General features: G+C 42.0%; 2 protein-coding genes across 5 annotated transcripts; one reads left to right on the plus strand and one right to left on the minus strand.

Annotated features, from left to right (window-relative positions):
- Positions 1-2,256: 2,256 nt before the first annotated feature.
- LOC306932359 (porphobilinogen deaminase-like) lies at positions 2,257-17,926 on the minus strand. Of its 3 annotated transcripts, none has more exons than XM_079514136.1 (14): positions 17,858-17,926; positions 14,512-14,565; positions 14,011-14,083; positions 13,718-13,767; positions 13,274-13,329; positions 11,979-12,056; positions 11,607-11,684; positions 7,286-7,361; positions 6,952-7,065; positions 6,752-6,790; positions 6,350-6,469; positions 5,824-5,877; positions 5,139-5,225; positions 2,257-3,309 (listed from the first exon to the last, which is right to left on the minus strand). In XM_079514136.1, exons 4-14 carry the CDS (start codon positions 13,760-13,762, stop codon positions 3,136-3,138), a joined length of 921 nt encoding a protein of 306 aa, XP_079370262.1. In that variant the 5' UTR covers positions 13,763-13,767; positions 14,011-14,083; positions 14,512-14,565; positions 17,858-17,926; the 3' UTR covers positions 2,257-3,135. The 3 variants fall into 3 exon arrangements, with proteins under 3 accessions (XP_079370262.1, XP_079370260.1, XP_079370261.1); XM_079514134.1 differs by lacking the exon at positions 17,858-17,926 and adding an exon at positions 17,435-17,574; XM_079514135.1 differs by lacking the exon at positions 17,858-17,926 and adding an exon at positions 14,729-14,828.
- Positions 17,666-21,983, plus strand: LOC306932356 (uncharacterized protein). 2 transcript variants are annotated; one of them, XM_079514131.1, is made up of 4 exons: positions 17,666-17,791; positions 17,885-17,978; positions 18,500-18,578; positions 19,448-21,983. In XM_079514131.1, the coding sequence occupies exons 1-4, from the start codon at positions 17,776-17,778 to the stop codon at positions 20,390-20,392; spliced, it is 1,134 nt and encodes a 377-aa protein (XP_079370257.1). In that variant the 5' UTR covers positions 17,666-17,775; the 3' UTR covers positions 20,393-21,983. The 2 variants fall into 2 exon arrangements, with proteins under 2 accessions (XP_079370257.1, XP_079370256.1); XM_079514130.1 differs by having other exon boundaries at positions 18,491-18,578; positions 19,448-21,980.
- The last annotated feature ends 1,657 nt before the right edge of the window (positions 21,984-23,640 follow it).

The raw sequence follows: 23,640 nt of genomic DNA on the forward strand, positions 1-23,640 counted from the left end.
CAAAGATTAAATTCCCATTGACAATGAATGGATGATACATGTACGAAAAGAGCGCCCCTCACTTCACACGGGTGTGATTTTTTGGGGGAAAACATATTTTTGCAATTTCAGAAATGTGCTGTCATTTGGCAAAATATGAATATACTTTCCTCCGGTCAAAGCATTTGACAAGTCACCTTCTCAACAGCCACATGTTGAGTCCTCTGGAGAGGTCATCTGTGGACAACTGAAACTATACTCGATCAAAACAGTCCTCCATATAAAATGTTTGATATCGTTGATATCAGGTGGAAACATTTGTCCATAACTTTTACTTTTCAGGAAATGGAAAAAAATAAATAACCTGTGTTCCAATGTTGTTCTAGTAACACACTGATTAATATATTGGTTTATAAAGATCCACAATGTAACCACTTGAGCTTTCACTTCCTTATGTCACGCGTCACACATTGTGAGCTTGTAGATCGGTTATTTAGGCTACTTTCACCTGGCACAAAGTGGCAATAGGGCAATTTAAGACAAACATTAAGAAAGTTGAGATATGGACTCAAGGTTTCTGCCTGACAGCAATGGTATTGCATGATATCTGGGCAGTTTTACAATCTTTATGTATAATGCAAGTTGTTTGGATTAGGGACTAAAAAAGGATTATCTAAGCACCATTCTTACCACCTTAACACAAACGGTTGTGAAACCACAATTTCCTGAATAAAAGACAATTTTAAGTAGGCCAACACAAAGTACAAAGTATCACATAGCATTGACATTTCATAATAAGTTTTATTTGACATATTTCACAAAATAAAAAAGCCAAGATGCTTTGCGATTGCATATGAAAATTTTTCATTTTAGCTGATTGTTGGCAATTTGAGTACTGAGAAAAAAGTAAAAACAATTTATATTCAAGTAAATTGAATATAGTTGCAAAACAAAAGGCTGAGTTCATGATTTGCGGCATTTTGTTCTAAATGGACCAGTTGTGCAAACATTAGATGACAATCTTAGCCAATCAGGATGGAATATGAAAAATCAAACAACTCCGTATTGATCACATGACTATAGAGATAATGTGTACAGATTTGCATGAAATTTGGATAAAATGGGAAAAAAGGAGTAATATAAAAAATGTTTTTACACATTAGCCCCCTCAGACTAGTGGGAATGTGCATGCAAAATTTCATAGAAATCGCACAGTGTTCATTTTGTTCAAAACGGACCAATCCTGTAAACTTTGCGTGATGTATGGATATGGAAAATCAGCCTCATGGTGGCTCTATAACAGGCTGTTCTGGAAGATTTGGGGCAGATGTTCAGAATTGGCATCCAGGGAGTGTGTGTGCACAGATTGGCAGATCAGCTGTACAGTGTACACACACAGACAGAAGGACAGATGGACGGAGGGGTGGGGTGAAAAACATACCGTATTCTCTCCCCATCCCCATGCCTTCAGCCTGGCGGAGACCAAAACACACATATAGGCTATAATGAAATACAAAAACGGCCTCATTAAACTGTACAGTGACATATATAATAGCTGTGATAGAGAGTGCACAGAAAGCAGAGATTATTCCAGTTAAGAAACACAGACAATTGTGTTTACTTGATTAATTAAAGATAGTAACTTCATACAGATGTCACATTTTGAAAGCGATGCCAACAAGATACAGCAAAGAGGTCTCAACAACTACTGACTTTGAATAAGCTTCTGTTCAACTGCTGTTCTACTGTATTTTTAAGAATTCAATTGTAACAGTTTAGGAAGTTATTCTGTTATTATTCATTATGCAGTTTTTAGGAGTATACTTTCAGTAGTGGAATTGGAGGTATTAAAAAACGACACATATATAAACATCGCCAGACCTATGTGCACTGTGTTGACTAAACCACAACTGCAGAAAATGAGGGTTAACATCAAACTGTTGGCTAGTCTAAAACAGTAATATGGCTTGAATGCAGGTTGTATCTAGTTCTCACCAAGAAATGTGTAAATGTTTATCACATAACAGTTAAATTGCTTAATAAATGGCCTCTACTGCTATACCCCAAGCTTCAATCTCTACTGCCCAAGAGTCAACAGTAAAGATTGTTATGTGTACTAAGGAAAAATGTGAGAGTACAAAAGGCACTAGGCCAAGTCAAGTAAAATTGATGTAATGGATATAATAATTATTGTTGGTAAAAGAGGTAGCTAGTACATTATGTCATACACATCAGCAGAGCATGGTTGAGCTGCATCTATTTAGATTTATAGAATAGAATAGGAATAGGAAATTAAAAATAATCTGATGTTAGAGACAGGAGGCCACCCCAATGACTGGAGGACTGACTTTGTGGACCAAAAACAGAACCTTTTTTCTTATAACTTGCATATAATATATCTGTAACTATGTACAAGCAAATGAAGTGGATTTTCATCATAGTGGAATCAACTGGGATCCAGAAATCATATCTTTGGTAAAAGACCTCAGTAAATTCCAATGGCATTTTGCAGAGTGTTTGGGGTTAGTGCTTCTCTAGTATTGAAGCTGGTTGTGAATTTCCATTTTTATGATCAAGGAAACTCTGGGGGTTTAGTTGGCACCTTTATCCTGAATATGTATACCAGGATTGCTTTGAATTTACTGTAATCTGGAAATTATTGTTGAAAAAAAGCTACAATCCACAATTTATTAGTGAGTACAATGTACATCTGTGGTGGCTAGAAGTGGTCTATTCCATTGATAGATTTCAACACATTGTTACCTAATGTGAGAGAGTTATTTGAAGCAGACAGTGCCATCTTTATTGTAGTTCAGGCAGCTTTGCAATGATCTCCGTCAAGAGAGAGAAAACGTACATAAAAATGTACAGATTGTAGCTTTAATAACGGTGGTTACGGATAAGCTGGGGGCAGAATGCCTTGCTAAAGGACACTTATATATATATTATATATGGCTGCAGCAGGCACTGAACCTGCACATTTTCTGTTACAGGATAGTCACACAAACACCTAGGCCATTCTGCCTAATAAAAGTCATAATAAAGAATGAATAATATTCCCAAAGCGATCCCGAAGTGCCGAACATGACTCTCTGTATGTAATACTTGGAATCCTTTTCAATACCGCCCCCCACCCTCCCACCCCTCATACAGACATTATCTGGCATCATTCAGCTGCCTGGCCACGGTCAGGATCTCCTTGGCTCCTTTGCTCAGCAGTAGATTAGCCAGGTCCATGCCCAGCCTTTCTGCGCTGTCCTGTGCTGGATTGGACACCTTGCAGGCGGTGATGCCCACGTGCTGGACCAGCTCGTCTGCATCCTCCGAGGGCTAGCACACAGGACACATGACATTCAGTAAGGGCTGGAAAAAGTACTCCCTTTTATTTAACTTAAGTAAAAGTATCAATAGTGCAATGTAGAAATACTCCATTACAAGTGAAAGTCTGGAATTCATTTTTACATGGCATAAAAATGTACTTAAACGGTAATATAAATACTAATACTCATTATGCAGAAATGATTAAAAATAGGGGTAGGACCAGATAATCATAGGCTTCATTCCTACTCCTTTTCAAACAATTACATTTTTTTTAATTGGAATTATTATTATTATTATTGTGCATAATTGTGTGTTTTGCTTTATTTTTATTTTATTTTTTACATTATTATTGTGACTTTCTGTATTTTATACTCTCTTTTTTAATGTTCAAAATAAATATTAATTCGTTCATAGTAAGGGGTTCTTCACTAGTAAAACAAAGCTGTCATTGTGGAGACATGACAAATACATCCTGTACTAGTCACCTTGTCACAGTCCATTACACTAGTACATTGAACACTACTCTTATCACAGTCTATTACACTAGTTATTAACCCATAAGATACTAAGATAAGAGGTGCTCAAAATAAAAGGTTGGAATTTAAACTAGGTTGTGATTAAAAGCTAGGTCGAAAAAATGGGTTTTAAGCAGAGACTTAAAAGTCTCAATGGACTGGGCGGATCTGATGGGGAAGGCTATTCCAGAGCCTAGGGGCAGCCACAGTGAAAGCTGATGTTTGATAGTTTATGAGGAGTCTGGGCACTCCGACACGCACATAGTGCGTAGCTGCCCAGGCTCCCCACCTTATTAGTTGTGACCAGCCCATCCTTTGGTTTGTTTGTTAGGATATTTAGTTAGGTCTTTAGTTTACATTTATGATTGATTTCGGCATTCATTAATCCACTAGTTTAGAAGTTCATTCATTCACTTCTTTATTCATTTGGTTATTCAGCGTTCCTTTTTTACTTCATTCCTTTTGAGTTCATTAATTCGTCCCTTAACTCATTCATTGCCTGTTTGGTGTTCAGTACATGTTTTATATGCCTGATTTCAGTTTTAAATAAACCTTTTGTAAACTTTTGAACTGCCTTGTGTTGAGTTATTATGGTATGGTCCTGGTGTTCGAGCCAAGTTCTTACGGACCGTAAGAACTGGTTTTAAGTAGGGCTGTTTTGGGGGTCAATAGTGAGAGGTGCGCTGACCTCAGGGCTCTAACTGGCTTATGGTATTGAAGTAGTTCTGCAAAGTAAGAGGGGGCCAGTCCATTGAGGGATTTAAAAGCAATTATCAAATTTTTAAAATCAATCCTAAATTTGACAGGTAGCCAGTGGAGTGAGGCCACGATAGGGGAGATATGGTCGTGCTTTTTTGTGCCTGTGAGGAGGCGTGCGGCAGCATTTTGGACTAGCTGCAGTCGTCTGACCAAGGACTGGTCGATGCCAGAGTACAAGGCATTACAGTAGTGTAATCTAGAAGAAATAAAAGCGTGAATTAATGTTTCAAGTTGCTTCGGGGGGAGATATGGTTTAACGTTAGCAATCAAACGCAGCTGGAAGAAACTGGTTTTGATGATGGAGGATACTTGCTTGTCGAATTTAAAAGAGCTGTCGATAATTACGGTATGCCAAGGTTTTTAACATGGGGACGGATGTTGGGGGTGCAGGTGCCATATCACAGTCTATTACACTAGTACATTGAACACCACACTTATCGCTAGTCACCTTATCACAGTCCATTACACTAGTTAGTACATTGAACACCACACTTATCACTAGTCACCTTATCACAGTCCATTACACTAGTTAGTACATTGAACACCACACTTATCACTAGTCACCTTATCACAGTCCATTACACTGGTCTGCATCGTGTCCTTCAGTCTGTCTGAACCATCCAGGCTGTATACCGCCCCCGTCAGGTAAAGCTGCACAAATCACACACAAATAACACCATCACACCTGCAATGGTCATTCACAGTAGAATTACCGGTAAAACACTCTTACGCCTGCAGCATTCACTCACAGTACAATTACAACTGGAGGTACTAGGAATTTGACACGGCACGTACTGTATAACATTTAGGAATTAAAATGCACCCCTTACAGGTAATGTAGTTGTGTTCTTAAAGGTATATTCAGTGATTTCACTTAATTCAAATATCACTTATTTTTTCTTATTTTTTGGATAATCCTCCCTACTATAACCATATAAGGAGTTCCTCCCTGTCCCCAGTTAACCCATGGGGTCAAAAAACCCTAATTTCGGTTTGGGCTTTGGGTGGCAAAGCCTTCATCCAATCAGGATGAGAGGGGCCTTCCTCCAATCATGATCGAGTGGGGCGGGCCTTGGTGCACGTGCTGTTGGTCTGTTGTACTTTCCCCACTGTAGAGCGTGTGCATGTGCACATCTTGTTACCGGGTTGACTGGGTTTTTTTTCCAAATCACCCAAATCACTGAATGCTCCTTTAACCCACACTTTATCCTTGGACTGTGTTATTATTATTTATATAATTAAAACTCACCTGTGAGTCTTTCATTTCAGTGTTTACAGCAACTGGAACACTGCAGCCTCCCTCCTAAAACATGAGTCACACTGTTTACATACACACTAATAAATCAAATACTGTACCATCTCAACCACTTGAGACTGGCAATACCCTAATTTCAGCAATAACAACAATCACATGAAACCTAAACCCTAAAGGCTCAAATTTAAAGCGGCACAACGTAACATTTTTTAATGAATGAAATCTGTATGGTAGAGTATGTTAATACAACATAACTTGGTTGTATATTGGCTCTTCTAGTTAATTTAGATGTCTCAACTAGACAGGATCTGATACGAATTTTGACCTGATGGTCAAGATTCAATTTATCCCCTGAGAAATCTGGCAGGAATCTGGACTTGCGCAGGAAACCGGGTTCAAATCCAGGGTAGAAGAGGAAAGTTACATAGTGCAGCTTTAATCACCTTGACTGCCTTCATTATTGTCACTATCTTTTCTAAAAGGTGAAAGGTGTGAAAGGGTGTGTGTGTGTTTGTTTTACCAGTGATCTTAAGAATGCTCTCTCTGCAATGCAGCGCAGCAGAGTGTCTCTGTGATGGAGGACAGAAACCATCTCCAGGATGTCTGCGTCTACGGCTCGAACCTCTATCGCCAGGGCTCCCTGAATGCGCACGCGCACACACACACACACACACACACACACACACACACACACACACACACACACACACACACACACACACACACACACACACACACACACACACACACACACACACACACACACACACACACACACACACACACACACACACACACACACACAGATGTTGATTAAAATATTGCAATCAAAAAAATGTGGATTGTCCTTTGCTTCTCTGTCCCACAATACCCTTATAACCGCTTGATGCGTATAACGAACAGAATCCTCAGTTATACACACCTGTCCCACAGCATACATGCAGTCTTCAGGTTCCAGGATCTACCAGTGCAAATAAACATTTTTAGTACTTTTGTTGAAGCACTTGTGCAATATATAAGAATACCTCAACATAGGACTAGAGAGACAAAACTGATATGAGAACTTCTAGGTATACTTCAATAGTAAAGTCCATAGTCTAACAAGGGTTTTCTAGAGGGTACCTGGCTAATCCGGTCCTCCCAGCCCATCCTCTTGAGCCCAGCAGCTGCCAGGACGATGGCAGCAAAGTCCTCCTTTTCATCCAGTTTCTTCAGACGGGTGTTCAGGTTCCCACGCTTAAGAGGCAAGTTAAGGCAAAATAAAAAATCTCCATGACAGTTATGGCCACCGTCCTAGACAAGGTCATGTGTATTGTAGTATTATCATTATCACAATGAAATACTACAACAAATAATATTTAGATCTGCCTTATATTAAGCATTATTGCTCCTCAATAATTGTCTGTCAACATCTGTATTGAAATGTTCATTTTGTTATTGACACAAAAAAGGATACAATATCTTTGAAGTCCAAGTGGGGAAACCTTCTCTTCAACTGAGCAGCACGTCGTAATGAACTGGTACCTATCACACTGCAAGCACAAATATCAGGAACATCAGCCATCCACACTCTGATCTGAGCAATAGGCTCTATGCACAATAGATATTAAAAAAATATAGGTGCTTCATTGGCAGTCAAGTGGAATCTTGAAGGCATGCGCCTCTGATTGGCCCCTTCCGTTTTTCCGTTTTGCTTCCGCTATTCTTGCCAATGCAATCACGCATTGCCATTGTCTCCCGTTGCCTCCATGTTGATTTACGGACGCCCCAGAGGGGGAAGAGGCGTCTACCTTTTACCTTTATATGTCTATGCTCTGATGCACCTACAGGTACAACATTTTGGAAATAACTCTTCCTACTTCCGGGCCTCTTCCGACTTCCTTCACAGGTGTTTTACCTTACCAATGATACCAATTAAGGCTCTGTTCCATTTAGTGTACACTGGACAGTGGTTCTCAAACTTTTTAATTTCAAGGACCCCCATAAATCTGAGTGTACAAATGGAAATATTTGGTTCCATTTGTACACTCTCAGAGTTACACACCCGTATAGGCCTATAGGGCCATTTGGAACACACTCAAGTCTGTTTGTATTGTGGTACTTGTTATTGTTGTTTCTCTATGTTGTGTTTTTGTTTTTAAAGAAAAAAAGACAAAAGGGTGGTTCAATATGCACTGTATATTACAACTGAACAAATGTGAAATTTCAGAGTCTCAATAAAAATAATAATAATAATAATAATTAAAAAAGGACACTTTGAGAGTTGAGACCCACTGGTGGAGCAGTCGCAGAGTGTTTCCAGTGAGCCAACATACAATAGCAGCAGTTTGACCTGTCATGATTTGAGTCTCCCCCTGTCTGTATTTCCACTTCGGCCACTCCCTCATCCCATTCCACACTTCAGTCCCAGTTACACACCTGGTTCCACTCTCATCAGCCCAGCCCATTACAAACCTGTGAACACTACTGCAATCAACCCACCACCTTGTTCCTTGTTCCTGGACTATGCTTTGAAGCTTCTGGTAATTTGCTTGTACCTCTTTGTTTTTGCCTTTTACTAGTTGTATATGTTTTGCCTTTTTTCTGCAATATTCAATAAATGCTTTGATTACACTCTGTCTGCCTTGCTGGTCGTGACTCTGCACTTGGGTTCAATACTTTTTGCCACCGTGACAGAATGATCCGACCATTATGAACCCAGCAGAGTTAAAACTTTTTTGCCTAAAAGTGGCAGACTTTGAATGTTTGGTTGATCGTTTTATGGCCTCTCCTCCTAACCTGCGTGCTGAGGTTGAGGGGGAGATTTCAAACCAGCAGCAGTGGCTTAAAGAGAGGCCTTGGGTCAGCCATTTTGTGCCCCGTTTGGATGCTGTCCGTACTAAGCTTAATGACTTTGAGACCAGCTTGGTTCATACTTCCCAGAAAGCCCCTCACTCCATTAGGTGTGGAGTCTTGAGCCTGAATCCTGCCAGCCCTAATAATGACCAGCAGAAAGCCAAGCCATTAGACCTATTGTCTTATTTTTGCAAACATGCAAGGATACCTGTTTATTCAGCGCCACCTCATGCCACAAATCCTTATCTGGGCACACGCCTGGCTCTGGGAGGTCCCCGTAGTGTCAACAAACGGGGCAAAATTTCCCAGGATCGCCAAGCAACCAAGCCCACCCGGTCAGCCATCTCGAGTCTGCAGTCAGCCCCTGCTCGGCCTCGGAGACCACCGGTGTCTGCAGATCCACCTGCAGTCCCGCCTCCGGTGCCTGTAGCCCTGCCTGCAGTTCCACCTGCAGCCCCGCCTCCGGTGCCGGTAGCCCTGCCTGCAGTTCCACCTACAGTCCAGTCTCCACAATCAGCCTCCTCCGCCTGCAGTCCCGCCTGCAGCTCCGCCCCCTCCACCTGCAGTTCCGCCTGCAGCCCCTTCGGCATCGCCTCTGCCTGCAGAACCTCCGGCCTTGCCTCTGCCTGCAGCACCTCTGGCCTCGCCTCTGCCTGCAGCACCTCCGGCCTCGCCTCTGCCTGCAGCACCTCCGGCCTCGCCTCTGCCTGCAGCATCCTCTGGGGTCCCGTCTCCTGAGCCTGCAGTGTCTTCTGGGGTCCCGTCTCCGTCTGAAGCATCCTCGTCTTCTGCAGCCCCGTTTCCTGGGCCTCCAGGACGTCCGCCGGATGACACCGCTGCGTCGTCTCAGCCTCCCGGCCGACCTCCAGACAGCGCCTCCTTCGCCTCGTCTCGGCCTCCCGGCCGACCTCCAGACGGCGCCTCCCTCGTCTCGTCTCGGCCTCCCGGCCGACCTCCAGACGGTGCCTCCCTCGCCTCGTCTCGGCCTCCCGGCCGACCTCCAGACGGCGCCTCCCTCGCCTCGTCTCGGCCTCCCGGCCGACCTCCAGACGGCGCCTCCCTCGCCTCGTCTCGGCCTCCCGGCCGACCTCCAGACGGCGCCTCCCTCGCCTCGTCTCGGCCTCCCGGCCGACCTCCACACGGCGCCTCCCTCGTCTCGTCTCTGCCTCCCGGCCGGCCTCCAGACGTAAGCTGCTCAGCCCGGGTCCATCCTCCAGGCCGTCCGCCTGAGGTTCAGGTTCCCGGATCCCTTTGCTCTGGTGCCATGACACAGTCTCCCTCCTCCAGACCCCCTCCACCCACCCTGCTCGTTCCTGGTCTAGGTCATGGGTCGTCTGGAATCCGCCCCTTGAGGGGAGGGTACTGTCATGATTTGAGTCTCCCCCTGTCTGTATTTCCACTTCGGCCACTCCCTCATCCCATTCCACACTTCAGTCCCAGTTACACACCTGGTTCCACTCTCATCAGCCCAGCCCATTACAAACCTGTGAACACTACTGCAATCAACCCACCACCTATAAGACTGGACTCATTGCACACACACCTTGTCGGATCATACTTTCATGTCATGTTGTTGTACCTGGGATCTCTTGCCTTGTTCCTTGTTCCTGGACTATGCTTTGAAGCTTCTGGTAATTTGCTTGTACCTCTTTGTTTTTGCATTTTTGGACTGCTTAGTTTTTGCCTTTTACTAGTTGTATATGTTTTGCCTTTTTTCTGCAATATTCAATAAATGCTTTGATTACACTCTGCCTTGCTGGTCGTGACTCTGCACTTGGGTTCAATACTTTTTGCCACCGTGACATGACCAGAATGGAACAGAGCCTTAGTTAATAGAACACCTGGCGTCTGGCGTCAATATCGGTAAGTCCACAGGTTCATGTACTTTTTATTTGCATTGTAATCCCCATAGGGGAATTTTAGTTCGCCTCATATAAGAACTGTGTTTGAAAAATAAACAAATCATCCAGGCCGTTTATGAAGAATCAACTGACTGAGAGAAAACGCTAATGTTACTGCTGCTGAATTAGTAAAATCTTCGCTAGAAACAGACTGTATCAATTATAACTGACTGATGGTCGTAAACGATACAGAGACACCTCCCCGACAATCTCGCAGAGGCAGTTTGATTTGTTTTGGACGACAGTGCTTATATGAGGTGATTTTAAGATGACCACATGTTATTCTCCATAGAGAATGAATTCCTGTCCTGTCCTTTGTCTATATAGAAGTGTCTATTTGTACGTCTCTAAATGTTTTTGATGATTTGAACATTGTGGACCCTATTGGAAACAAGTGTAATGCTTAATTGGGTCGTCCACTCACAGTTAACAGCCTTTGTATTGAGTTTGTGCTTGAAATGTACTGTAATTCTGCAAACTGTTAATACATTTCTCAATCAATCAATCAAAGAAAAACTTCCATGAACCAGGAGTGAGCGAGTGACGGCAGGACTTCGGCACTCTATTGGTATCATCGGTAATACCAGGAAGTCGGAAGAGGCCCGGAAAAAGGGCAAGGGCGAATACAAGTAAGTGTAGTAAGTAAAACCCTAAAACTTTGTGTGATCATTTGTTAATCTGTCAATAAATACATTATTCTGCCAAAGCCAAACTGCAGTAACTACGCAAATAATTTAACTGATAGTGTTTAAAAGTGTTTAGGTAATTGTTGTGTGTTGTAAATCACAGGTTATTTTGGCTTAAAGGACAACTTTAGTTTTTTTCAACCACGGTTCATGTTTTAGGTTATTAGAGAAACATTTTTCATTTGCTGCTTTCGTTAGTTTTAGCGATTTTAACTATTTTATATTACATCTGGCCACAAAAGATCACAGGATCTACTAAATGTGAAGGGGGTACTATAGGGGGCTGCCATACTGTGTTGTATGCATGTCAGTTTGTTGTAACATTTACAAAAATATACAGTCTCTCATCCCATACCTGTTTTGGGGAAGCGTGTCAAGGGTTTTGCCTGCATTCTGTGGGTGTAGGACTATGGCATCATGGGGGTTTTCTCGTCTGGAAGCAGTGATGTAGATGACACATACAATTTCCATTAGAGCAGTCACCCCGTGTTGAGAACCAGTGAGTTAGTACACATTCCCTTAAAATCAAACTGAATATATCTACTATACTATGTCATTGTACTGTCTTAAATAGAGATGCTTGTGTGTGTGTGTGTGTGTGTGTGTGTGTGTGTGTGTGTGTGTGTGTGTGTGTGTGTGTGTGTGTGTGTGTGTGTGTGTGTGTGTGTGTGTGTGTGTGTGTGTGTGTGTGTGTGTGTGTGTGTGTGTGTGTGTGTGTGTGGCTTACTTCAGCACTGCCCCAATGGTGAATCCTGGAGGAAGTGTGGTGGGCAGGTCTTTCAAAGAGTGCACAACCAGATCCACTCTGTGGGACAAAGAGGAGTACTGTGTGGGTCACAACTAGTGGGTCAGCTACCAAAAGAAGGTCATGAGATGTTCAAAGGGTCACAGACTCTGAAGAACTTGACACGGGAGCTAGCGCAAGGCGGAAATGTGCACTTTTGTTTGATGCTAAACGGACAAGGAGAAAGATACTGACAGAAATAACCTACTGTATACACACATTTTTCACATGATTACACACAATCATCATCATCATTTTTCGACCGCGGTCGAGATCATGGATTTCACAATTCCACTTTCAGGTCCTTCATTGCCATGCCCAGTTCCTGCTTACTGATGCATGTGTCCCTAGCGATGACATCAGGGAACGACAGTTTTCTACCTCTGGTCTACTTTGAGGCAGGACTCCAGAGAAGAAGGGAAGATATAACCTCATTGTCAGCTCTGTAGCAGTGGCCGGCAAACTGTGTTCTTCTGGATCGGACTAGTGAAGAAACACGGGGAAGGTTGCCGTATATTAGATTAGTCGATGGGTGGCTCTTCCATGACAGATTTTGCGCTCTCATTAGAAGGTGGGTCTAAGTGCCATCCAACCGTTTCTCTAGTTTCTTTGAAAGTGTCCATGTCTCGGAGTAGAATCGGCTCAACGGTCGTCCTAAATATTTTTACTTTTAACATCTTACTAAGCTGGGATGACCAGATCTTATGCATGTCATTGCAGGCTGACCAGGCCATACCTAGTTTGCTTTCCTAGTTTGAAAGTCCTTTTGGGAAGAAGATATATTATGAACCCAAATACTTGTAGTCATCAACCTGTTTCAGAGGAGTGTTGTTATTACACACAAAGGGCCAAATTCACAACGGCATTTACGCTCACATCGTGAGTGTACGGACATTTACGAGGGTTGCCACGTTACGTGTGGAATTCATGAACTTGACGGTCGCTGGTCGTAAAATCCGCTCAGATCCAAGTCAGCTCAGAGGGTGGTGTACCAGTGATCAAAGCATGCGTATATTTATTTAGAAGGCTTTAGTCTTCATGTTGAATCAATTAATAGGCCCCAAACCTCAAAAACGATATGTGACCAGCATTTGTCAACACACAAAAGAAAATGTGTCAACTGCTTAGCTTATGTTATATGCTGAAATGAAGTATTACACCACCTTTGGTGAATGACTTGTGAGATTTATCGGACGGATAAATACATAGTCACAACAAACCTATACACACCCACTTACTCATTCTTCTCTAGAGCATTCTCCAGCTCTTTGGTGAACAAACTCTTCTCTCCAATCTGTAATCAAAAACAGAATTTCTGCATTACAGTATTATGATAGACTAGAATCGTCTTGCACCCCAGGTAGATAGCAGTCAGTTACTTTCCCCAGTAGTGTACTGTGGATTTTTTAATTAGTGGAGCGCTACGTCACGCAGAGACAAAATGTTTTTATAATCATTTTATAATCCCCCACTTATATGCCCCCCCCCCCCCCCCCCCCCCCAATCGATCCCCTTTTTAAATAACTCCAAAACCCATGCAATACGACATTTGCTCCATGGCGTGTAAGGTTAAGTATTAGACTTCCGATCCCAGCGCCTTGGGATCGAATCCTGCTCCCGCTGTTTAAAAAAAGAAATCTAAACATGTATTAGATACACCATGTAACATTAATAAAGCTCACCTTCGATAAAGCTGTGTCAAGGATTCTATCTCCTGTTGTTGTCATGCCAACTGAAATAAAGGATTTAATTGTCAGCATGTATATGCATAACAGTAACTAACAGTAACTACTCATTTACCAATCACTATTTTGGATTTTCTTTTTTATGTATTAACACCTATAATGACATGCCTAAATAGGAATAAATTATTATTGTATTTACATTATCAATTAACGATTACATTGATTTGTTTGATTAAGTGCTGTACCCCTAATATCCCCAGAGAAAGAAAAGCTGGTACACATCATCTCACCTATTTCCAATTGGATATCTGGGTACAGTTCTTTCAACTTGGCAGCAACAGAGTCTGTCTGGATGCGAGCCAACTGGAGCAAAATAACATAATCCTTCCCTGTTATACTTTCTCTATGTCATTTCATGTTATCCTTAAGTAGCACATTAACTTAAGTACTCTACATTTGATGTAATATTTTCATAGTCATTGCATGTTTGATAACCAGTCCATAATCAGCTCTAACCACTAGACCTAGACAGACACCATTTGTCTGAGAAGCAGCAGGACTACTATCTCAACCTCTTGTGTTGTATGTAAAGAAACGGATGAAGAGTGCTTCAGATCATCAGCATTAACCACTTAAGCACTCTATTCTTAGTAAATAAGTTGCAACTGTATTTGGTCATTTTGGTGTGCCCTTTTTTACCTCTACACACCAAATCTCTTCGCTGAAAATGTTCTGATGCTGGGGCTCAAGTGGTTAGCAGTTAATCAAAAATATAATTTGATTGGCCATACCTGACTCTTGCGTGTTCCAATCCGAATGACTCTGATAACTTTGCCGTTGTCATCCTGTTGGGGGAGAAAAGTAATTAATTTAGAATTCTTCAATAACAGGAGTTTCCTTGTTTGTTGACCCAACCACCATCCAATCCAGCACATTCATATCTAGGCCTATCTTTTACCACTTAACCAGTTTACATGAGGCTAAACAATAATGCACTAATGATCTTACCCTAATGTACATTCCTACTTCCATAGTTGTCTACTACCGTATCCTTGCACTCTGTCTGCACTGTGTGGGCTATTGTGTGTGTCACAGTGGCTCTGAATGACTGCTACGTCTTGGTGAGGTCATATAACTCATAGATAAGGGAATTGAACAGTAGTCTTTTTAAACCATGCATCCCCCTTCAGAAGCTCCACCCTCCAAGAAATCTCTGGCTCAACAAGATAAGTGTGCTGAGTCAGTTATAAGGGAGGGGCACCATGGGAGGTTCTTTCTTACTGGTGTGAGGCTGGGGGAATGTTGGAACTTCTGATGAACGAAGCAACATATCATCACATCTAAAATCAAGATCATGTTGGGTAGTAGTGATAGTGAAACGTTAACCACTGGAACCAGAGACGTCGACTTTATAACTGTCAAGGCGATAAACCTGAACTTGCAGGTGGTCCTTGCTCATGCATTCAGTAGGCCTGGTATTTCAGGCCAGAGGAATTAAAGACATTATCCTCATTAATACTGGTCCTTTGGGGAGGATTATGCTTCAATTCAAAAAGTACTGAAAGCTTAACAACTACAAAAGAGGATCAGATCATTGTCATGTACAGGGTGAGGTTCTAGACAGAAAATGACATGAGACTCCACTAATAGCCAAGAAGAGACTAGAGAGAGAGAGAGAGAGAGAGAGACAGAGACAGAGACAGAGACAGAGACAGAGACAGAGACAGACAGACAGACAGACATGGACCACCCGCAATCATGACCACTAGTTGATCAATCTGGTAACTCATTGGGAAATTGTAAAACAAAGGAAAGACAGCGCCCTCTTTGATGCAAGTCAACAGTCTGTCTTGAGAAACTAGTAAAATTCACTCAATGACACGGTGACCTAAGATGATGCATGAATGTAGTAGACAGCAGTTAGGAAGTCAAGAACTTCCACAGAATTAGAGTTAGAATCTCAAGAAGCCAGGGAAAGTGTACCGTTATAATCCAAACGTGTTATAAACTGTTTATAATGCATTATAGACATGGAATGCATAGCAGGTGTTACCAAAAGCACTAATCTTATGCCATATCCCCACCCAACAGGTTGATTCAGGGTGGTGGTCCCCGGTTCTGATCACAATCAATTGAAAACCCCTACTCTATTGTCCACATGAATTGCAATTCAATTGCAACTGAGATATTCAAGTTTACTGTGCAGTGGGTTCATTTTCCAAAGATAGTGTCGTATCTGGTGGAACCACATTTCATCAATATAGTCGTCCATAAGCCATAATGCTATATTTGCAATAATTAGACTAGATACATTTTGGTCACTACATGTGTTAATTTGGTTAGTGAGCTAGGAGGCGGTCGGTCTAGAGCAATCACTCAGCCTGAGTACCTTGCATTGTTCTCAATCTGTTTGAGGCTCGGGTGAGGTGTTGAAGACACTTAGCATTCTTTTGTCTCAAGAAACCTTTTGTGAGACAACTTGTTTACCATGTGTTTTTCATAGCAAAAAAAAAGAGGAATTCATCATAAGGGAGGTAAAAAGGGAAAAGAAACATATACAGTGAGGGGGTTCAGATTTTACGTGGGCCAGTTTCGAATTGCAGCCGTCCGTAGGTGCCCTTTGAGTGCGGTTTTGAAGGAGTCAAGGGATTCACATGTATTGTGGCAGCGGTGGCCGAACGGATAGCGGCGCGGTCTAGATACCGGAAGGTTCCCAGTTCGAATCAGCCGTCCGACACGTTAAAATTACCACCGCTGAAATGCCCTTGAACAAGGCATCAACCACTACGATGAAATGTGTTCTATGAGCAGGGCCTGGCTGGAAACAAGTTCTTGAGCTTAGCCCAGATACCCTGGGTAAATATAGATTTCATTTAATTTAATTTAATTTCTTAATGACTGTTGGTAGGGCGTTCCACATTTTGGTGGCATAGGAGCGAAAATAATTTAGTCCCTTGTTTGTGCCGAATCTGGGTTGCACATGGTTTGTTGCACTCCCTCTGGTGTTGTGGGTGTGGACTTCGTTAACATTAAGGAAGTATTTAGACAGGTACATGGGTATCTTGGTGGTGTATCGAATCTTGTGGACAAGACCCATTGCACGATGCTGTACTCTGTCGTCGACCCTGAGCCATTCCAGCCTGTCAAAGTGGGCAGGGGTGAGGTGGGTTCGGGGGGTGAGGCCAAGTAGGAGCCTGACCAGTTTGTTTTGGGAAGTCTGGAGCCTTGTACGAGGGCTCCTCGTCTGACTTTCACTTTGGTGTCTATGATAGCCTACGCAAATGTCAGAATCGATCACATATACTACATCTTTGATAGTCTATTTTGACTCTTTCTTGATCAAAGGTTGTCAGTGGCAAATGGCAATCTCTGCTAAATAATGGTCCTATACATTTGGCTGGTATAGGACCATGCAAGTTGATCTAAACTGACATCATGGAAAACATTTTCAAAGATCCTCTATCGACAAGTTGACCACTGGCCAGTTAATTTAATAAACCACTAATATTCATTCAATCTACACGGCGCATATTTCTGCTTCATGCCATTCCCACGTTTTGACAGTTCGTCAAATATTGTCCAATTGCAGCGTAGAGTGGGCGGGACAGGCGCACCGATAAGCCAATGAGCTTTATCTACAGGCCAACATGGCGCCCGCCGTCTGCAGCGCTCAATGCGGTGTTTGAAGTGAGAGGAGACGGGATGGTTTCCTACCTGACAGCTAGTGCTCTCTCCGGACATATCGTACGTGTCAACAGCGTGTCCTCGTAAAGGAAGAACCCATTTGGTGCCGTTTATTCCTCGCAAAGCGGTGTAAAGTCACTACTCACTCCCGCGTCACTACACGACTGGACAGAAATCTCTGCTCTGATGTCATTGGACCATAGAGTATATATATAAGCATTGGACCGGCTCGAGGTCACTTCCTTGTTCCGCTAGGGGACGCGCAGTGATTGGCTGCCTGGTGGAACAAATTGCAATAAGACACCACTTTCGTTGTACCATTAGCCTTAGGTACTAACTAGGTTCTAGGTTGGAAGGGTGAAAAGATAAAGATGACACATTACAAACGTGGGTGGCTATCTGTTTCTGTCAAATTATTCTCCATTAATACAAAGCTACAGTCACCCCACTAACATCGATATCATGTTATTGTTCTTCTAGTGACAGATAAAGACATCACACTCCTGATCAAGCTGCGTGCGACCAACAATGGCCTCTTCACCGGGAAGCGGAACTCTGCTCTACGTGCATGGAGGTGAAATGTGAATGACACTTGTTACTTGCGCTTGTGCACTTGTGTGCAACGCGCAAGTAGGCACTCGACAGTGCAGTTCTAGTTTAGTATGTACTACTACGTAAATACAGCTAGCTACTATACTTTAGTGTACTACTACATACACAATACCTCATAGTATTTACTACTATGTAACAATGTGCACATACCAATCTTTAGTATGCACTATGCCACATAGCCCACATTCTATAGTAGGCTATGTTATTGTTTATTAATTAAAGTATTAGTATGGATACTGTACATGATGCTTTACTATGGATTAGACTTTAGTATCTACAAAATGTGTCATTGATGGAAGTTATACTTCCATGGACAGCATGTCCAAAACAATAATAGGCTTATGATATTGGCATTATTCTTGGCATGTTTCTCTTTTGTTTGGGACAAAGTTATTGGAGAAGAGCTATACAATCACATGAAAGATCATGTGAGACACTTAAAGGCACTAAACTAAACAGACTGTTAATCTTCAGCGCAATCAGACAGGAGATGGGACTCCAGGGGAAGGTGACACCCTTACAGCTGAAGAAGAAATGGGAAAATATTAAAGATAAGTACAGGGTAAGATTTATGTGAGGTTTAGTCTTTTTTTCTTTTGAGAGAGAGAGAGAGAGAGAGAGAGAGAGACAGAGAGAGAGAGAGACACACGCAGCAAAGGAAGTCTGGATTGGGATTCAAACCCGCGTGGCGCAACACACTGTCAGGCTAGATTAGCAGCCCAGGTGCCCGGAAGTCTCTGCCAGCTGTCCAGACCTGTGATGTTTAGTCTTATGGCGGTATTCTAGGGGTTACTGCAGGGGTGCCCAAAAGGTAGATCGCGATCTACCAGTAGATCACAAAGGCTGTGCAGGTAGATCACAGCATGGCATGGTCCTAAAAATATATTTCATTTAAATAGGCTGTTAAAAAATAACTTTTGGGAATCTGCCACTTGAATTATGGTGACTTGTCAGTTCAAACCCACAATGCAATACTTGTATTACAAAAACACAAAAAACACCCTACCAATTCCATTTGTCCCTCTATTTCCCCATTCCAAGTGTGTTTGTGTTATGTCTTGCTGTATGTAACGCCAGTGACGCTATTCCAAAGCCCCCGCACATTTTTAAACAAATTTCAGCAATGATCATATTGGTGGGTAGATCTTGTTGAGCTGGTCATTTTGAAAGTGGCTCTCAAGTCAAAAAAGTGTGGGCACCCCTGGGTTACTGTAATGAAAATTACTCTATTAATTAATTAATTCTAAATATATAAACACATTAAGTTATTCAGTAACATCTCAATCTATATTATTAACATTTATAGATCCTATTGTACCTATATAAAATGATTAAAAGCTGCTGTAGCAGCTTCATTTGCAATATATATAATAGTATCTATTAACTTCTGTAGGAACTAATAAAACATGATCTCTACTGTGTTCTTTTCAGGAACTGAAGAACCCTCTGCCCGGGACAGAGAGCAAAGCTAATTCATGGCGCTGGTTCCATCTCATGGACAAGGCCATGAGCGGTCACCTGGTCAGTTCTGCCTGTGTCCTCAACCCCTCCCTATTTGCCCAGGATGAGCTACAGGAATCGAATACAGGTGGAATTGTTGGGTCCAGCAGGATTATCCCAGGGTTCGATAAAGGGGCCCTCTCTGGACAAACAGCAGATGGTTCAGTAGAACTTGATGCAGCTGCAGTGGAACTTGTACGATCCTTTAAGCAGGAGGATGAGGCTGCAGTCGAACTACTACAAGCCTTAAAGCAGGAGGGTGGAGAGACTGTGGATACATGCTCTAAACCTCCTACGTTGCTCTACACCACTGAAGTATCCAATAGTTCAGTTAACGTAGGTACTGTACTCTATGCAACCATAGAATGTGACAATGATGGAACCGGTCAAAAGAACCCTTCTGTTCAGCTCGATGATGTGATGGATCGGACACCAGTGAACACGGAGAGAGACATGACGATGGAGATTGAGGAACCGGACAGATGGATAGTGGAGCTGGAGCGAGAGAGACGGGCACTGGAGAGAGAGCAGTTGCAGTTAGACCGAGATAGGTTGGTCTTGAAGAGAGAGAGAGAGCTGCTCAGACAGCAGATGGAAGCTATAGAACGAGAGAGGGCCTCACTGGACAAACACAGAGCTGCTGTAGAAAGGTGCCGTGCTGCTCTGGAGCGCGACCGAGCCGTTCTAGAGAGAGACCGGGCTTTAATGGAGCGAGACCGAGCTCTTCTGGAGAGAGAGCGTCTTGAGGTCATCAACCAGAAAGAGGCCTTCCCAAAAGAAAAGCCTGATGATACGGGAGGAGAACTGGATGCAGACAGTCAGGATTCCAGGCAGAGACTAATTTCCCTGTTGGAGAGGTTCATTGACAAACTGTGAATCTCTTCTAATTAGGGCTTTCAGAAATCATGAATAATACTGATTCCTATATTCAGTTATTAGTGTAGATTTTCGTCTTACACAAACATTAAATTCCCATTGACAATGAATGGAGAATTTACGTCATATGTGGACGAGAAAATCTGTATTTTTGTCCTACACAAAGTTTAAATTCCCATTGACAATGAATGGAGAATTTACGTCATGTGTGTCTGAGCAAATTATGATGATGTACGATGATAAGAGCGCCCCTCACTTCACACAGGTGTGATTTTTAGTATTTGACTTAATACCAAAAAGTATTAAAATAGCCGAATATTTGGGTGATATATCGGATTCTTTTTTTCATCCAGTAAAAACAAGCAATTTCACAAAGAGAATCAACCAATAAAAGTTTAAAAGTAAAGTAGACTCGTGCTTCAAAGATCAGTGGGACTGGAATACTAGAGAAAATACGGTGATCCGAGCACTCAAAAATGTTTAAAAATGAGGCGATGGGTGGATAAAAACCAAGGTACATTTGTTAGAAAAATCAAGGTACATTATTTAGAATGTAAAAAAGCTTTTTTACATTTCTAAATAAAGTACCTTGATTTTTAACCACCCTCTCCTCATTTTTAAACATTTTTGAGTGCTCGGATCGCCACCTTTTCTCTAGTAAAAGCAATTCTTGGCATTTCTCATTAAAATGCTGTGTTGCAAACGTAGTCATGTATTTTCTCCCTTTTCATCTTTCATGCATGAGCATGAGTGCTGCTGTTTTAGCGCCCCTCCGGCGTTGAGTGAAGGACCTTAAAGGCGCGATTCATACTCCTATTTTGGAGCCGAATAAAAGTCGGTTCGGCTCTGTAGAGCCTACAATGTGACGTAATTTGAGGTTCGGGGGGGCGGGTACCGTCCTAAAGTCGGCTCTTCGGTGCTACTGAAAATTTCTGACGAGCCGAAATCATTTCGGCACTACAGAACCGAAACAGCGGTAAAATAGGAGTATGAATCGGCCCTTAGCCTCGTCACATACAGTCTGAAATTATTTGACAACAATCAACAATTCATTGATTAGGATAACTACCCAACACCAAAGTTCACAGCTGCATATCTGCTGTAGATATATATTATTGCCAGTATTTAAACTAATTGAAATTAAAATAATATCAGGAAATACTCTACTGTACAATCAATCAAACTTTATTAAAGACACAAGGTCCATAGTGACATAAAAAAAACATACAAATACAGAGACAAACAAAAGGCAGACATTGTCTACATAAAATCACAAATGCATACTATACAGGCTTACACGCCAATGGTTCCACAGTTTAGAAACAAACCTGACTGAACTCTAAAGGGTTAGTCAGAATAACAATAATGCTGTTGGCGTGTTTACGTCATGATAAGAGCGCCCCCTCACTTCACTTTTTTTTTGTAATATTTTAAAATGTATAGCCACGTTTTTCACCGATTTTGCCCCCCCATGATATCTATTTTTGAGTGGTGTAAAGTAAACCACTCCTACGACTGGCTTTGTTAGTTTACGTGTCTGTCTGTCTGTTCGTACCAAAAAATGAGCACGGTTGCTATGGTCACCCAGTTCACACGGGTGTGATTTCATTACGTCAGACATTACGTCAGACCACAGCTGATCAGTCTATATAAGACCTTACACCACTCAGTTCACACGGGTGTGATTTTTCTCTTGTTTGTGAAAAGTCTATATTATAGATTTTTGTTCTAACAAACATTAAATGCCATTGACAATGAATGGAGAATTTACGTCATAATATGCATCCTACGCAAATTTACATCCTATGTGTCTGAGCAAATCGGTATTTTTGTTAAATTCCCATTGGCAATGAATGGAGAATTTACGTCATATCGACATGCTACGTCATGATGTACGATGATAAGAGCACACACAGTAGCATATAGTAACTATTAAAATCCCTTAGTAAAATGCACTAGTATGCTTTGTGAATATAACCTCAACCTTAATGGTTATGGGACTGGTCAAGTAAAACAGAATGTGTCTGTTTTACTTGACCTGTTGTTACAACTTGTTTACAACAATTTGTGACGCCACAAAGGAAATAATTCAAGAAATATAATCCATGGTGTTTTTATTCACAGTTTGTAGAATGGGTACAGTTCAAACGAAAGTACAGGTCAATTCAAAAACTGCTACTGCATGCATAAGGACATACCGTATTAAGAAAAGCACTAAGACTTGTTTACATCAGGGTCCTCCATTTTCAATTTATCAGAACATTTAAAGACGTACAAATATACGCTTCTATGAAAAAAGGAAATCATCATAGAAAGTAAAAAAGGGAAAACGTACAGTATTGTGGGGCGGGGGGGGGGGGGGGCAGTTTCGAATTGCAGCCGTCCTAGACCTGTTCTCTTTGAGTCTCTTGAGGTTTTGAAGGAGTCTAGGGATTCACATTTATTAATGGCTGTTGGTAGGGCGTTCCACATTTTAGTGGCATAGGTCATAGGAGCGGCTGCATGGGCATGTGAGTCTCACACGTTGCTATTATTTCCTAAATTAAAATAGAATTAAATGAGTAGGAAAAGCATAGGGAACCTGTAACGATGCAGTTGTTTTGGTTGTCCACTAGAGTGCATCAGAAAGTTATATGTTTTGAATCATATGTTTGTCTGTTACTTCGCCATTCTTTTAAATAACCATAGTCTAATGTTTATTATGTGTTCAGTGTTCACACAAACGCATTTTAATAGAAGTACAAATGATCTTCATCGATGTAAAAAGATATTTTGATAATATAGTTCTGCCACATTTGTATTGGTGCACAGTGAACACGCGTCATCAGGATGCGCTGATCTACAAGCTCATAACGTGTGATCGTCGCGACACGTTGTGAGCTTGTAGATCGATTGTTCTTGGTGTACGACGAAGAACCATGAATCAGCCTGTAGATAAAATCTCTAAACGGTTAAACCAGTTTATTTACCGTATTATGGCATAACGGCAATAGCTACAGACTAGTCGACGTTATTTTTGACGTATTTGTTTATTAAAGTTATTTTGTGTCCAAAAGAAACCATGACCCCGCCTGGTATTGCCGAGAATGCCTTCACTTTCTCGGGAGGCACATCAGCATCGCTTCTCGGCCTTTTGGCTAAGATCAAGTGTAGTATCTGTTCTTATCAGTTTAATATCTGATACGTCCCCTACCCGGGGACCATATATTAAATTGATTTTTGGAACTGGGAGATGGAATAGGGGCTTG

Source organism: Electrona antarctica (genome assembly GCF_951216825.1).
Source record: "Electrona antarctica genome assembly, chromosome: 11".
Lineage (NCBI taxonomy): Eukaryota > Metazoa > Chordata > Actinopteri > Myctophiformes > Myctophidae > Electrona > Electrona antarctica.